General features: G+C 36.5%; 1 protein-coding gene across 3 annotated transcripts in view; it reads left to right on the forward strand.

Annotated features, from left to right (window-relative positions):
* Positions 1–17,422, forward strand: part of METTL4 (methyltransferase 4, N6-adenosine) — a 28,298-nt gene that overhangs the window by 6,454 nt on the left and 4,422 nt on the right. For all 3 annotated transcript variants that reach the window (XM_027088564.1, XM_027088562.1, XM_027088563.1), the window contains exons 4-8: positions 5,246–5,615; positions 7,745–7,814; positions 11,715–11,889; positions 14,303–14,409; positions 14,822–14,913. In XM_027088564.1, coding sequence (XP_026944365.1) covers positions 5,246–5,615; positions 7,745–7,814; positions 11,715–11,889; positions 14,303–14,409; positions 14,822–14,913 — 814 coding nt within the window. The remainder of the gene's footprint in view (positions 1–5,245; positions 5,616–7,744; positions 7,815–11,714; positions 11,890–14,302; positions 14,410–14,821; positions 14,914–17,422) is intronic.

The raw sequence follows: 17,422 nt of genomic DNA on the forward strand, positions 1-17,422 counted from the left end.
AGGCCTGGAGTTTCCTTTTGGGGAAGGTTTTTAGGAATAATATAAGGTTCTTTAATAGATAACAGGGATTTTCAGATTTTCTGCTTTTGCTTATGTCAATTTTGGCAAGTTGTATTTTCTAAGAAATTTGTCTGTTTCATCCAACTTGTCAAATTTATTGGCATGAAGTTGTTCATAGTATTCTCTTATCATGCTTTTAATGTCTGTAGGATTTGTGACGATAAGTGATGCCCCTTTTCATTCCTGATGTTGGTGATTTGTATTCTTTCCTTTTCTTGCTAGGGGCTTGTTATTTTGTTGTTGTTGTTTTTTCAAAGAACCAGCTTTTTTTTTTTTTTTTTACTGTGGCAAAATATACATAAAATAAAATTTACCACTTTAACCATTTTTAGGTGTACAATTCAGTTGTACTGAGTACATTCACATTGTTTTGTAACCATCACCATTATTTATCTCCTGAATGATGTTTATTTTCCCCCAACAGGGAAGTGCCTATTTATATATTTTTTTGTTAATGGACATTTGGGATGTTTCCACCTTTTAGCTATTGTGAATAATGCTGCTATGAACATGAGCGTACAAATATCAGTTCCAGTCCCTGCTTTCAATTTTTTGGGGAATATACCCAGAAGTGGAATTATTGGATCATATGATAATTCTAATTTTTTGAGGAACTGCCTTATTGTCTTCCACAGTGGTTGTACCATTTTACATTCCCACCAGTAATGCATAAGGGTTTCCAGTTTCTCCATATCCATATCAGCACTTACTTTCTGTTTTTGTTTTTTTAACAGCCATTCTAATGGGTGTGAGTGGTGTTTCACTGTGGTTTTGATTTGCATTTTTCTGATGATTTATGATGTTGAGCATATTTTTATGTGCTGTGTTTGTATGTCTTTTTTGGAGAAATGTCTGTTCATGTCCCTATTCATGTCCTTCACTCATTTTTAAATTGGGTTTTTGTTGTTGTTATTGAGTTTTAGGAGTTTTGTTCTTTTTTTTGGCCGCGCTGCACGGCTTTTGGGATCTTAGTTCCCTGACCAGGGATCGGACCTGCGCCCTTGGCAGCGAAAGCCTGGAGTCCTAACCACTGGACCGCCAGTGAATTCCCTAGGAGTTCTTTTATATTCTGGATATCAATCCCTTATTAGACACATGAATTGATGTCAAGTATATTCAAAGAACCAGCTTTTAACTTAATTAATTTTCTTTACTGTCTATCTATTTTCTATTTTGTTGATATCTGTTCTCTATTATTTTCTTCCTTTTGGTTTACTTTGCTCTTTTTCTAACTTCTTAAAGTAGAAGCTTTTGTCAGTGAATTCAGATTTTTTTTAATATAAAGCACTTAAAGCTATAAGTTTGCCTTGAATCATTGCTTTAGTTGCATTCCAAATATTTTGATATTTTGTATTTTCACTTTCATTCACTTCAAAATATTTTCTGATTTCCTCTGTGATTTTATCTTTGACCTATATGAATTATTTAGAAGTCTTCTGTTTCATTCCCAGATATTTGGGGTTTATCTTGATATCTTCTTATTATTGATTTCTAACTTAAATCCGTTGGGGTATAAGAATATACTCTGATGATTTCAATCCTTTTAAATTTATTGAGCCTTTCTTTATAGTCCAGCATATGAATTATCTTTGTGACTGTATTGTGTGCTATTTTTAATGTATTTTTGAATACGTATTCTATAGTTGTTGGATGCAGTGTTCTATGAATGTCAGGTTAAGTTGGTAGTGTTGTTCAGAACTTCTATGTCTTTAGAGATTTTTGGTTTAATTGGTCTATCAATTACTGGGTAGATTTTTCTTAGGTGAGTTTAGAATGATGTTTTTAGACTAAGGCTGATTATTCCTTTTTACTGACACAAAATCTGTTATCTACCCAATACCCCTGTCAAGAACTGGGATGAAATGTCTGAGATTTTACTCTATTTGGAAGCTAACAAGCTAGCAAGTATAGGTCTCAGATTTTATTAAAATAGATTTAGACCTAAGATTTTATTAAATAAGGAGTTTATTGCTCCCTGCATAGCAGGAAGCATATACTTTCTGTTCACAGACTTCCCTTGTACTCCATGGGGATGATGCCAAGGAGCCTCGGTGTATGCTCTGCATGCAGTAGATTTGGTTCATAGCTAAAGAACCCCAAGGTTAGGGAACCCCAGTTTTTTAAAATGGGTTGCAAACAAACCTGTCCAGCCTTTTGTCCCAGAGTGAGCCTTTATTAACCTGGACAGCAAACAGATCTGCCTTCTGGCTTGGAGGGAGACATGATCTCCGTCTTCCATGCTATATGAATATCCTTGTGTTGGAGGAACTGATCTTGAGGATATGACCACTGGTTGACCTGGACACTTGGAGGCTCCTCACCCCTCCTTTGTCTTTGGACTGTACACTCTGCCCACCGTTCCCACAGTGGGAGCTGTTTTCAAGGACATAGCCTTGAGAGAGTAAGCTGTTGAGATGATCTGGACTGTGTATGTGACTGAACCCAGTTAAGAACTCTGTATAAACTTTTAGGATTCTGGGCGACAGGTACAGATATCTGCTTGTCTTGCAGCCTGCCAAGACAAGCCTCGTTTGTAAGTTCTCTTGTTGTTAAACCTGCCATCTTCCCATCTAGAGTGGTCTGCCTCTTTGGTCTCTCCTTGCCCTCTGTGTACAGGGGCCAGTTTCAGATTTCACTGGGAAGCTCTTGAGGTTACAAACCAACACCTTGAAAATTTATTCTGGAACAAAAGCTATCAGTGCCTCTGCTCACACAGCGAGACCCATGGTGAAATGTCCCCCAATTGTCCTGTGAATCATGATGTTTTCTGGTCTGAGTGTTGGAAACAAGTACTATTCTTGGCCCTGTGAGAGCTCAAGACACTGTTTCTTTTAGTCCTCTTGGGTGGTTCTTTTCTTGGCCTTGGATAGTTCCCTCACACACTTGGAGTGATCAGTATTTAGGGGAATTTCTCCAGTGTGACTACCTGCAGATATACAGAGTTCTCTCTGTACAGCTCTTTCCTCTCTGATACTCTCCTGGGTACTCTGTCTTGGCATCCCCATATTCTCAGCTCTGTCTCCATAACTCTGGATTTCTTCTAGACTCTGCCCAGATTCTTCTTGTGCCTTGGAAAATCTCCAGGCAGTTAGCTGAGGCAGTCATAGGGCTTACCTATGATATCTTTCACTCTCCTTTGTTGCCTGATGTCCAGTGTCTTGAAAGCTTTTGTCCCTATTACTCCATCTTGGTTGGAAGTGGAAGTCTCTGGCTGCTTTGAGCGTTTTCAGCAATTTAATTGTGATGTTCCTTAATGTAGTTTTCTCTTCCTTCTCTTCCTCCTCCTCCTCCATTTGTTGATCTTCTTGGATCTGTGAATACATAGTCTTCAGCAAATTTAGAAATTTTTGGCTGTTGTCTTCTCAAATATATTTTCTGTCCCCTTCATTTTGGGTGCTTTTATTGAGCTGTTTTCAAGTGCATTAACCTTTTCTTCTTCAGTGTCTAATCTGCTGTAATTCCAGTGTAGTGTATTTTTCACTTGTGCATTGTAGTTTTTAATTTCTAGACACTCAATTTGGTCTTTTCTTATAGGTTCCCTATCTCTTCTTAACAGGTTCATTTTTTTCTTTACATTTTTGAACATATGAATATGGTTATAATGAGTGCCTTAATATCCCTTTCTACTTTTTTTTCCTAATCTTTAAAAATGGGCTGCACGGGCTTCCCTGGTGGTGCAGTGGTTGAGAGTCCGCCTGCCGATGCAGGGGACACGGGTTCGTGCCCCAGTCCGGGAAGATCCCACATGCCGCAGAGCGGCTGGGCCCGTGAGCCGTGGCCGCTGAGCCTGCGCGTCCGGAGCCTATGCTCCGCAACGGGAGAGGCCAGAGCAGTGAGAGGCCCGTGATTGCAAAAAAAAAGGGCTGCACAAGCCCTGTGTGGACTCTGGGGATTTCTCCCTCTGATCATTTTATCTGGTTCTTTCCCTCTCCTTGGGTATTTCATCACATACATGTGCTGATCACTACTCAGCTGGAGACTTGACCCTCTGCAGCTCTCTCCTCTCTGGTATCCTTCCCTGCAAACTCTAGCTGCCTTGGCCTTTCCAGACTCCCAGCTGTATTTCCTTAACTCAGAGAGACTGTTGGGCTCTGAATGGGTCTCTTTCCTGTACTGCTACCTAGAAACTTTCTCAAGGTGGTAAGCTGGAGCAACTCGTTTCTCCTTTTTTAGGGACTACTGTTCTACACTGCTTGACATCCATCCAAGGTCTGAAAACCGTTTTTTAAAAATAATTTTTTAAAAGTAATTTCAGATTAAAGGTACTCCATCTTGTGCAGAAGCAGAACTTGGCTTTTAATTTTATAATTATTTTGGTTGTATTATTGAAAACCTTTGTTTATATATTCATTTTATAGAGTTAATTTTTTTCTTTTTTTACAATTCAAGCTATATTTTATAAAATCAAAGGTATATTTATTTTAAAATTAAATTACTAGGGGGACTTCCCTGGTGGTCCAGTGGCTAAGACTCCATGCTCCCAATGCAAGGGGCCTGGGTTCAATCCCTGGTCAGGGAACTAGATCCCACATGCTGCAACTAAAGATCTCACATGCTGCGATGAAGATCCTGCATGCTGCAACTAAGACCTGGCGCAGCCAAATAAATAAATAAATAAATATGTAAAAAATTAAGTTACTAGAAAAATTTAAGATTAAATGTGATTTAAACTTAATTCTTTTTTTTTTTTGGCCACACTGCACAGCTTGCGGGATCTTAGTTCCCTGACCAGGGATTGAACTCATGCCCTTGGCAGTGAAAGCATGGAGACCTAACCACTGGACTGCCAGGGAATTCCCTTAATTCTTTTTATAAATTAGAAATTCCACTTTCTTTTAGAAACATTATCAAATTTATTGTATAAAGTTTTAAGGATACAGTTTCTACGTATTCAATATATTGTTTGGTTAGTTAATTTTCAGTGAGTTTATGAGATTTGTTTCATTCCACAGTTAAGAAATAGCATTTCAAAGGTATATTCACACTTTCTAACTCTTTTTGTAGTATGAAGTTATTTTCCTGTAAGCATTAAGAATGTTGATTTTAATCCAAGAGTTGAAATATTCAAAGCATAGTAGGAACTTTATTATTTAGAAAATTGTTTTAATGTCAGTGACTTTTTATTTTTATTTATTTATTTTTTTTTAGTGACTTTTTAATATACTTAAAAAAAATTCTCTTACAGATCAGGGGGCTGATTTTGGATGGATCTTCACAGTTAATCCAAGAAGGTCTCAAAAGTGGCTTTCTTCATCCACTTTATGAAAAACGGGACAAGTATAGTGAGCCCATTACTTTACCACTTGATACCTGCAATTTGTCAGAATTATGTGAAATGGCAAAGCATTTGCCTTCTCTGAATGAAATGGAACTTCAGACGTTACAACTGATGGAAGATGATATATCTGTTACAGAGCAGGATTTATTTTCACGGATTGTTGAAAACAACTCTAGCTTTACAAAAATGATTACTTTAATGGGACAGAAATACCTGCTGCCACCAAAAAGCAGTTTTCTTTTGTCTGACATTTCTTGTATGTACCCGCTTCTGAGCTGTAAGTAATTATTATGTTTATTATTAGAAAAAGATAATTTTTTTGTGGCCTCAGAAGTCAAGAACAAGTCTGAATGTTGAATGAGCACCAGCATTTTGTGATAGGGTGAACGCTTAATTTTCTCAGTGTATTTTTCTTTTAAATTCAATTTTAAAGTGCTGACTTCTGTCTTAATAATTAAAAAAATTCTTATTACAAACAAAGGGTCAAAAACTTAACTAGTCTCCAAGAGAGTAAACATAGTTACTGTTCTGTACTTAGGAATTCAGGGTACAGTTGGGGTTGACCAAATAACTTTATTTAGCTTTTATTCATAGCAAAGTAGAAACACTTCATATACGAATGTTAATTCCCAAACCATTCCTAGCCTTTTAGGTTACATTTTAAGCTACTGTTCAAGTTTATTATCTAAAGTTTCTCAAAATATTTTCCTGTATAAAGTTAAGAATTTAGATATTTAAGTCCAGAGTCATATACACCTGAATTTGAATTTAGATTCTGAAGCTTAACTATGAGTCTTTAGGCACTTCACAAAACTGAGCCTCAGTTTCCTAGTCTATAAAATGGATATGATAATACCTACTTCCAAGGGTAATTTTGGGGATTAGATGAGATAATCTGCATCATGAGCTTAGCTCAGTGATTTATGTTTCTAACAAATTATAACTATTATAATATTCTAAGGGATGATGTAGATAAGAGGTATATTGACCAAATTGAATTTAATCTGCTGTTTAATGTTATTTGGACATTTTTAAGCAAAATTTTACATTATTAACATAACATAGCTTATTAATGAAAAGCTTCTTTTAATTACCTTCAAACTGTCTTATAAATGATTGGTTATTTATGGCACAGCATCATAAATTCTTCAGAGTAAATGACAAGATAACAAATTAATGAGAAAATCATGCTATATTTGAACATTTTTTTCCCTATTCTTTTTGATCTTTGTTACTCTGTTTAAAAGCCATCACTTCCTTATTTTAATTTGCATTCTTTTGATCACTTATGAGATTGTACATTTACAAAAATATACCTCTGTTTATAAAAGGAAAAGGGACAGCTCTTCCTCACAGTAAAATTCCAATTAATAAATGTAGGTAGAATGATGTAACTAGAAAATTTCCATTTGGCACACATCATAGTATTTGGGTGTCAAAATAGTGGATGAAAAGATGAGATGCAGGATATTTGCACAGTCTTAAAATATCTCCCTGCAAAATACTTATTAATTACAAAAGTAAAACTGGAGAAACCTGGCTGACAGCATTTTAACCAAATGATCAAAGGTAGTATCACTAATAATGAGACATTTTGACACTGTGTTTCCTGATAATGGCATGGTGATACTCTTGCCAAAAATAAAGAACCTAAATTTAATCACGAGGAAATACCAAACCCAAACTTGAGGGACATTTTATAAAATGACTAGCCAGTAGTCTTCAAAAGTATCAAGGTCATAAAAGACAAAGAAAGACTGAGGAACTTTTCCAGATTGGAGGAAATTTAGGAGACATGGCAACTGAATGCAATGTGTGATCCTGGTCCAGAGAAAAGAACACTAGTAGACTATTGGGGACATTTTGTTGTGATCAATATATCAGTCAAAAGACAAGTTTTATTTCATGTAAAAAGTTGAAAAACAGAAGCAAAAAACCCATACCTACCCTATCTAGGCTTGAAAGGACCAAGTTAATATGGCTACCAAGACTTATAGGACATTTATAAATCATTGATGTCTAGCTAAGGGAGCTGTAGTTATTTTTAGGAAGTTTCTGCAATAGGTGAAATTATGTTAAAATCCCAGAGGTACTAAATTATAAGGGGAATCTCTTAATTATTTTAGATAAATTATTTGAATAAATGCCACAAATCCTTTTCTTGCATTCCAGTATATTTGTGTCTGTAGTGAATGCACTTCATTGTTGAAGAACATGTTTAGTTTTTTTTTTTTTTGCCATGTGGCATGTGGGATCTTAGTTCCCCAACTAGGGATGGAACCCATGCCCCCTGCAGTGGAAGTGCAGAGTCCCAACCACTGTACCGCCAGGAAGTCTCAGAACATGTTTAGTTTTTAAAGTGATATGTATAGAAGATATTTTCTGAAATTGTCTCTTTGTTTTCAGGTAAGAAAACATATGATGTAATTGTGATAGATCCACCATGGCAGAACAAATCAGTTAAAAGAAGTAACAGGTAAGTATAAATAATTTATCTATTAGATATGCTTTCTCAAAGCTATTGTCCTTTGTACATTCTAGTTACATATGCTAAAAGCATTACTTTATGATAATAGATTGTCTGAAACTACTAAAACACTTTCGTTTTAAGATTTTAATTCCCTTAAGTAGATAATTCTCTTGAACTAGAACTATATGTAGATGTAGGTTAAGAATGTTAAAAGTAATATATTTATTAATGATTAAGTTACTGACTGTCCAGTTCAGGGATGTTTCTATAACACCAAAAGGCAACATTTTTGCCTCCTTTGATATCAAATTCTAAAGTTTAGAAATATGTGCCAAAATACAGTATTCCTTAACACTGCTATGAATGAATTGGTCTACTTCATTCTGAAATTTGTTTTTATTTATGCCACCATTTCGTTTATGTAACCTTTTAGAGTGATAAGTTCAATTAGTTAGTAAGATGACATTCCCTTTTAATAGCTTTTTAAAAAAGTTTTTCCCTCTAGTTCTAGTGAATGTCTTCAGTTGTATTTCCTCTCACTCTTCGATTTTCTAGACTGAACAGTTCCTATTACCTTGACTTAAAGTTCGTATGAAATTTCTTCTCCACAATTATCTTGTTATGCTTTTTGTTTATGAGCTGTACCAATAATTGGACTTTTTTCTCTTAAAGTTTCCAGGATCATACAAAGAATTCCTGTAGCTATTCTCTATATGTGTGTATTTGTGCATGTGTGTAGATATCTACGTATATATAATTTTTTTCTGAACTGTATGAGAATAAATTATTTAGGAAGAAGTAAGTTACTCTGGAATATTTTATTCTGTATTTCTTGAAAACAAATATATTAATATTTTCTTATATAATCATAATGTAATTATCAAAATAGGTAATTAATTTTCCTTTTTAATTTTCTAATTTTCCTTTATTAGAAAATTAAAAAGGAAATCATATAGGGAGATACTGTGATATATGTAAATATCTTGTTACCAGTTTTAGCATCTGTGGTAGGTAGAATACTGTTGTCCCCCCTCCCCCCACACCTGCCTCCATGCCCTTGTCCTAATCCCTGGAATTTGTGAATATGTTAGGTTACATGGAAAAGGGGAATTAAAATTCCAAATGGAATTAAGGCTGCTAAGAAAAGGAGATTACTATGCATTATCTGGATAGGCCAGTCCTTAGTTTAGCTGTAGACAGGAGACCTAACTGAGGGTATTTCTCCCTTTTTTCTTCTCTGTTATTTTTTCTTCTCTTCCTTTCTTTCTCCCTTCTCCACCCTCCCCCTGCCCAAGTCTTCTCTCCTCTTCTTTCCTTTAAAAGTATATAGTATATAGAAAAACTAACCAAAAAAAAAGAAAAAAAAGAAAAGAAAGGAAAAGTGTATAGTATAAGCATATTTATAGGCTAATGGTAAGGAACTACTAGAGAGGTTGAAAATACAGGAGGGGAGTAATTAGCATCACTAACAGACTAGAAGATGAGAATAAGAGAACACAGCTGGAGGGATAAGCTTTAAATATATGAAGCCATGCTATCCTTTAAGAGGAAATGTATAGCAATGGGTAAGTGAAAGCGTATAAACAGGCGGGAGAGGGTTAGGTAGTTGAAGCAGTCCGATGGCTTTTTTTTTTTTAATTGATAATATGCGTTAACTTCATCTACAAAGAGTGAGTTTGGGCGAGACTTGAAAAGAGATGAAGGTTTGTAGTAGTTGACCAAGGATAAGTAAAAGAATTGATGAGTAGTTTTGAGAACCTAAGAATGGACTTAATTGAGCCAATTCTTCAGTTTAGCATTTTTCTCCACCTGATTTTTTCCATATGAAGAAGTTGAATTCAATTGTGTTGAAATTGAATTGAATTTAAGATTGGAGGTTTGCAGGAGTTATGGGGTGAAAGAGTAAAGGGGAGATTGGAGTTAGGGGTATAGTGAGAAGGCAGAGGAGTGATTGGTGGTTGGTAGTATGTGAGGAAGAGGAGAAAGTGTGGGCAGGAAGAAACTGATAGACTCAGTAAAGTGGAGGAATGGGGCACTGAGTGAATGCTTTGATAAAGTCAAAGAATTGGTGACGGAGAAGAGGTAATGGCCAATCATCAGAAAATCTAGAAACAATAAATGCTGGAGAGGGAGTGGAGAAAAGGGAACCCTCCTGCACTGTTGGTGGGAATGTAAATTGATACAGCCACTATGGAGAACAGTATGGAGTTTCCTTAAAAAACTAAAAATAGAGCTGCCATATGACCCAGCAATCTCACTGCTGGGCATATACCCTGAGAAAACCTTAATTCAAAAAGATACATGTACCACAGTGTTCATTGCAGCACTATTTACAGTTTCCAGGACATGGAAGCAACCTAAGTGTCCATCGACAGATGAATGGATAAAGAAGATGTGGTACATATATACAATGGAATATTACTCAGCCATAAAAAGGAACAAAATTGAGTTATTTGTAATGAGGTGGATGGACCTAGAGTCTGTCATACAGAGTGAAGTAAGTCGGAAAGAGAAAAACAAATACTGTATGCTAATGCATGTATATGGAATCTAGAAAAACGGTACTGATGAACCTAGTGGCAGGGCAGGAATAAAGACACAGCATAGAGAATGGACTTGAGGACACGGTGGGGGGAAGGGGAAGCTGGGACGAAGTGAGAGAGTAGCATTGACATACACATACACTACCAAATGTAAAATAGATAGCTAGTGGGAAGCAGCCACATAGCACAGGGAGATCAGCTTGATGCTTTGTGACGACCTAGAGGGGTGGGATACAGAGGATGGGAGGGAGGCTCAAGAGGGAGGGGATATGGTGATATATGTATACTTATAGCTGATTCACTTTGTTGTACAGCAGAAACTAACACAACATTGTAAAGTAATTATACTCCAATAAAGATGTTAAAAAAAAAAAAGTAATGGCCAGAAATCAGTGTATATGGTTTCAGAAATGGAGCAAGTTTGAGTGATGACAACGTCCAGGTTTTGGCCACTCGAAGGGATTATTGAAGTGGGGTGAATACAATTGTATTTATTTAGGGGAAGAATAGGTGAGTGTGTACATTATTTAGCCTGTGCTTTGAAATTGCCCAGGATACTGGCAAGATTTATGTTGGTGAGGTAGAAGGATCTCAGAACTTAAATCCTCATTGAATATGGAGAGTGAGGCTGTAATAGGTTCGATAAGGAGCATTGGAGGCTAGATAGCGTACTTCTCAAAGAGAAGGGGATTTTACACAAAGGTAGATGGCTGATAGCCTGGAACTGGCAGTAGGGGAGCTAGGAGAATACTGACCTCTCCTCTTTCTGTTGTGTGTGTTGGGTGCTGGAGAAAGGGCCACATTGGTTTGATGGGGTATTGTAGAGCAAGTAGTGTTTTAGCAAGAGAAACTAGACTTCATACTACTAATGACCAGGAGGTGCAAGACTGTAGAATTTTTTTTGTAATGAAAGCATGAGAGTTTCAGAGAGCCCAGTAGAACTGATTGGGAAGGATGAAAGAAACAAGATGATAGACTGAAGATGTTCGTGGGATATTGAGATAGTAGTTTCAAGACTGTTAATGGGGTCCCTTTGTGATGTACAGATTATCAAACCATAATATTTGCTTAATTTTGAATGTTAGAAGAGCATATAGAAAATATTAGTAAAATTACTGAAATGTAATACATTTAGAAATGATAAATATGGCTTCATCATTTTAAATTAGTAAAAACTAAAAATATTATTTCTGACTTGCGTATAATAATGTGTCCACTGGGTGTCAGTGTGGCTTCATGTTTAGTTGCACAAATAAATATAGGAGCTTTGTGTTTGTGGAGTCAATGTTATACAGGTTTTCTCCCTGCTTATTTTTCTTTTTTGCAGCAAATTTTGCTCATATTTTTTTCTGTTTATTTTTAGATATAGTTATTTATCACCACTGCAAATAAAGCAGATACCTATCCCTAAGCTGGCTGCTCCAAACTGTCTTGTTGTTACTTGGGTGACGAATAGACAGAAGCACCTACGTTTTGTTAAGGAAGAACTTTACCCTTCTTGGTCTGTGGAGATAGTTGCTGAATGGCACTGGGTAAAAGTAAGTTTAGAAGTTAATGTATTTGTTAACTTTATTTGTTAATAAGGTGTGACATACAAGTCACATAAAGGTAGCATCTACTTTTCAATGCTTAACATGTCACCGCTCTACTCCTTCAACAGGGTCTAATTAAAATGTTTACTTTGCTACTAAATACCTTTGTCTTCTTATTCTCAAGACTTTTTACCTATTTGTTCTGTATATTTTTGTAGTAGAATCCCAAACTGCTGGCCTTCAGAAATCACTCGGAGATATCAGGATGACATTTTAAAAAGCTCTGATGTCTGTAGTTTAAGAAACAACAAACAAAAACTTTGGGGAATTTGTCCATCACTAAACATAGAAATTGTCTTACTGTTCATCTTCTTCCTCTTTACTCATCCAAAATTTCAGCTGCCCTTTGTGACTTCTGTCTTTCTTTCTTCTCCTTCCTCCCTTCCTCCCTTCCTTCCTCTCTCCCTCCCTCCCTCCCTCTCTTCCTTCCTTCCTTCCTTCCTTCTTTCTTTTTTTCTTATGTTTCTGGGGATGAGAGGGAGATAGCAAAGAAATCTACTGTGGAAGAGTTGGGAAAATGCTAGAAGCAAGGACCTTTTATACTTTAAACCTTAACTTAGTTCCTCAGTGCCTGTTTTTGAAAGAAATGATTCCAACTCTTGGATTGGTTGAATGATCTTTAATATCTTTGCTTGGTATAAAAATACCAAAAAATACAAAAATATAAGGCATCAATTCAGAGTTCATTGGACATCCTTTTAAAGATACATTGTCTACCAGGTGAATTCCAGAAAACCCCTCCTAAATTTTAAAAAGGTAAACCAGCTTATTATGGGTTGAATGTTTTAACATTTATATAATATTTATATAACTGTATATTCATTTTAGACACAGGTTCTATTTTTATGTGCTCTGTGTACTTTGTAGTGTACTGGAATATCTTCTAAAAGCTGTGTACATTATTTATTTGCACCTATTTTGTGAGACTTGGCAAACAAACACTTAAGTTGTGTCTTTGCTTTTACAGTTGTGCTTTGGGCTTAGCTTTGGTTGATTTGCTATAGGACCATAACAGGAATATAAAACTCCATTCCACTCTGTCTATTATGGCAGTTCTTTTATAATCAGAGACTGAGGCCAAAGTCACGAAAAGGTTACCTTCTGAAATCAAAACCAGTAAAATGCTAATACATGAAAACTAAGACTGTTCATTTCTGGTAGTAATCAGTTCTATGAGATGGTATGATATGACTATAGCTTAAAACAAAAATATGTTTTATGAAATACTTATTAGGTAATTGAACATATTGTTATATCAGAAGGAGTAATCTGCATTGAGTATAAAGGATATCCAAAGAATAAGAATTTGCCAGTGTTTATACAGTGCTGTGTGGAATAGATGCTGTTTCTCGTGGGCCCTAGAGGTGATAAAAGAACTTGGTTTTTTAGATACCTCGATATAGGGTAAAGGGTTCCACAGAGAATATATGAATATTCTGATAGTGAAAATATTTTCTTCCATGCTTAATTAATGATTTGATATTGTTATTATAAATTGTGTTTTGAGTTTGATTAGCTAAAGTGAGTCTTTGGGAGTCTGATCACTCCAGGATGAAATGATAAGATTGAATTTCTGGATTTATAATGCCAAGAAATTGGACCACGTATTGTCTATCTCATCAATCCCTGAGCTTCCTTCATTATTAATTTTAGCTCTGACAGTATTTAATGCCATTGTTTCCTATAAGTAAAGGAAAATACTTTATTGTAATTGACTTAGTCACATTGCCAGTAATAGGTAAATGTTATTTGAACAAATAAATGAATTAATGATGGCATGGTTTCCAATAATAAATTTTAATGAAAAATAGAGGTTTTTGTGTGCAAGATGATAAAATGATACTTAAAATTTTTTAGTCCTTCATAGCTGCCTTGTCCATTATGGTAGTCACTAGCAGTATGTAGCTCTTCAGCACTTGAAATGTGGCTAGTCCAAATTGAGACGTGGTGCTAAATGTAAAATATAAGTGTTTTAGATTTAAAAGACTTAGTATGAAAGAAAGAATATAACATACCTCAATAATTTTTTGAATTGATTACATATTGAAATGGTAATATTTTAGATATGTTAGGTTAAATTAAAAATAATTAAAAATTATTTAAAACTTAAAATACAATTAAAATTAATTTTGCCTCATTCTTTTTGCTTTTTTAAATGTTGGTACTAGAAAATCTAAATTACATGTGTGGCTTAAACTTGTGGCCCACATTATATTTTTATTGGACTGCGGTAGCCTTGAGGTTTAATACTTCTTTTTCTTTGGTGAAAATTGTATAGTGGTAGGAAAAAAAACCCAATCCTTTTCGTGGATATTTACAGATGTATGGGTTGTTTTTGTTTTTGACTCCTTTTTATCAGATCACCAGTTCAGGAGAGTTTGTGTTCCCATTAGATTCTCCACACAAAAAGCCTTACGAAGGTCTTATACTGGGAAGAGTTCGAGAAAAAGCTGCTTTACCATTAAGGTAGGAAAGGTGATTTTTCAAAATTGTATAAGTGTATTGATTTTAAGGCTTTTAAAAGTTATTAATACAGTGATCATTAGTTTTTGTTAATTTTTTCATTTTTGAAAATCTGAAAATGGCCGAGATAAGTGTGAATGGTACGGCACATGAAATTTTATATTATCTTTTGCTTTATCTAATGTGTAAGAGTCATTATTGTAGCAAAGGAAACTATCTGAAATTGTTGGTTTCAGATAGTTTGTTGAAATTGTTGGTTTCAATCAAAGGTTGTTGATTTCCATTATTTCTATTCTTAAATTTATTATAAGTTCAGATACTATTGGAAAGTTGAAAAAAAATCAAGGCAACTGTGGCTTATATGTAAAAAATTGTCCTCTAAAATATAATTTACATTTTTGTTCTGTTTTAATAGGAATGCAGATGTAAAAGAGCTCCCCATTCCAGATCACAAGTTAATTGTCAGTGTGCCCTGTACGCTTCACTCACATAAGCCACCTCTTGCTGGTATGTTTTTATAAAATAGTTATGACTTATGTGAAATTGACAAAAGGGTTGAATGTATTGATAGTATTTGAATAGTCTAGAAATTTGGAAATTAAATCAGATATATGTTATTTTAATTAATATTCTAAAATCATATAGCAGAATTTATGGAATAGAGAATAGATTTTTTTTTGCTACAGAAAGCTTTATTGTTTCAAGTTGGTCCGTAGCTTGGGAGAGGGCTCCAGGCGGTTACATAGCTGCCTAGTGGCAGCAGGGAGAGGCTCAGGCAGAGGCCCTGAGACCAGGAGGTGGAATCGGGCCCTCAAGGGCGGCTGGGCTCGAAGGCTACTGGTCCTAAGTACTCGCCTAGCCCTGGCTGGGGGCCGGCCAGCCTGCGGAGGTTGGTCAGGTGGTCATCCATCTTCTTGAGTCTCACCTCCTTATCCAGGAGGTGGCTCCCCAGGAAGGCACAGAGATGGTCTGTGTGGGAAGAACCCAGGGCATGCAAACCCAAAAGGGCCTGGTTCAGGTTCTTCTCCGAGCCCATGGCAGCTTCTGTGGCGTCCAGGGCTTTGCCCCGCTCATCTTGGGGCGGCTTTGGCATGTCCCGGAAGAGGGCGCTGCTGCCACACTGGTTTTGCATCTTGGAGAGGTGCTGGGCCAACCCGCTGAAGGAGGCAGGGCCCTGGCCCTCCAGAGCCGCGTTGTGGCGCTCGGAGCAGAAACCCAGAGAGAGGTAGGTGTAGCAGGCCCGCGGATGCAGGTCCACCAGGCGGGTGACCGCACCCTCCACTTGGGTGGAATAATTCTCACGAATCTGGGAGGTCATCGTGGGTGGCACTAAGGAGCTGACTGCAAAAGTGGTGTTGCTTGGTCCCGGAGGTCGCAACTGGAAAAGAGTCTGGAGGGTGGTTGGTGGTTGGAAAAAGGGTCTGTTATGTTAAAACACTGTTGAAGTGGAGACGGAGCCGCGTGACCACCCAGTGCACCCATGCAGATTAGTCCTACATTACCTCAGCCTTTCCTCTTCGCCATTTTTTAGGTTGCCCTTACTAACTGGGTTGTTATCCCATCACTGCCCTCAGCAGAATGAAGACTGATGGTGCATGTGAGGACTAGTTCTGCTAGGTGCTTTATTGTACTCTCAGGGTTCTATCCCTTGCTGGCTCTAAAGCCAAGAGCACAGAAAGCAGTCAGAGAGATGGTCAACTATCAAGAATTCCCTTGATAGTTGGTAGATACTCTCAGTTTTATGTTGAGTTGGTGTTGCTTTTCTGAACCATTGGAAAGGTAATTGCTGCAGCCTGGAATTCTTACTAGTCTTAATGCTTTAGTATAATGTCCATCATTTAATGAAACTAAGCAGCAAGGAATAGTGGAAAGCTTTAGCTTTTCAGATTGACTAACATGAGTTTGAATCCTGGTTCTGCTACTTGAGCAAGTTACTCTAATAATTTTCCACCTGAAAGTCGACATTTGAAGGGGGAATAATGATATTTAATCTTTCAGAGTTGTGAGGATTGTTTATATTTGAAATTCTGTAGCATATAGTAGAAGATCAGTAAATGCTAAATTTTTCAAGTGAAAGAATAAAAAAATAGGAATGTAATAGGAATAGGAATATGAGAGATACTGAATTTGACATTCAAAGTTTGTTAAAAGTTTTTCTTTAGAAATATATATTTTATTAATTTGGTGGTCCTGGCTTAAATAAACCAAAACTTTCAAGCTGCCACTCAGGAAGACTATAGGCTATCAGCTTATCACCTGATTTTGCAGAATATGGGATAATTCATGAGCTAGGATACATAGAAAGGTGAATTCAGATTCCCAAGAGAATGCTTATTGGTAGCATTTAAGATTTCTATTATCTTAAATTGCTTATACTGAGAGTCTTTAGTGTTAATTCATTTGAGAAATGTTCAGATGTCTACCTGTTGATCCATTCTTTGACTTAGAGGGATTCTTAGTGAATAATTGCCTGTAAACTTTGGACTGTTATAGATTCTTTAATGCAGTAAACATTTGACTTAAATGACAAGCGTAGCTGTACTGTTCTTTGAGAAAAAAATTATGTTTGCCACCAGTTATACTCATTGGAGGAAATCTAATTTGTATTCTTCTCATTTGAATTTTCTTTATCATTTGGTGAGTACCAAAGCTTAATTTAGGGTTTGTCTTAGGGCTTATTTTTTTACTTTTAAAAATCCAAGCGCCAGACCCAAAAAACCTTTCATTCCCAAATGATAGTTAAACTATTTCTTAATTCATTTTACATAGATTATGTTTAAAGAGTAGTCTTAAGATATAAGGTTTTAGGGCTTCCCTGGTGGCGCAGTGGTTGAGAGTCCGCCTGCCGGTGCAGGAGATGCGGGTTCGTGCCCCGGTCCGGGAGGATCCCACATGCCGCGGAGCGGCTGGGCCTGTGAGCCATGGCCCCTGAGCCTGCGTGTCTGGAGCCTGTGCTCTGCAACGGGAGAGACCACAACAGAGAGGCCCGCGTACCGCAAAACAAACAAAAAAGAAA

This window comes from Aethalodelphis obliquidens, unplaced genomic scaffold (genome assembly GCF_003676395.1).
Source record: "Aethalodelphis obliquidens isolate GAN/ISIS:26980383/991018 unplaced genomic scaffold, ASM367639v1 scaffold63, whole genome shotgun sequence".
NCBI classification, from domain to species: Eukaryota; Metazoa; Chordata; class Mammalia; order Artiodactyla; family Delphinidae; genus Aethalodelphis; species Aethalodelphis obliquidens.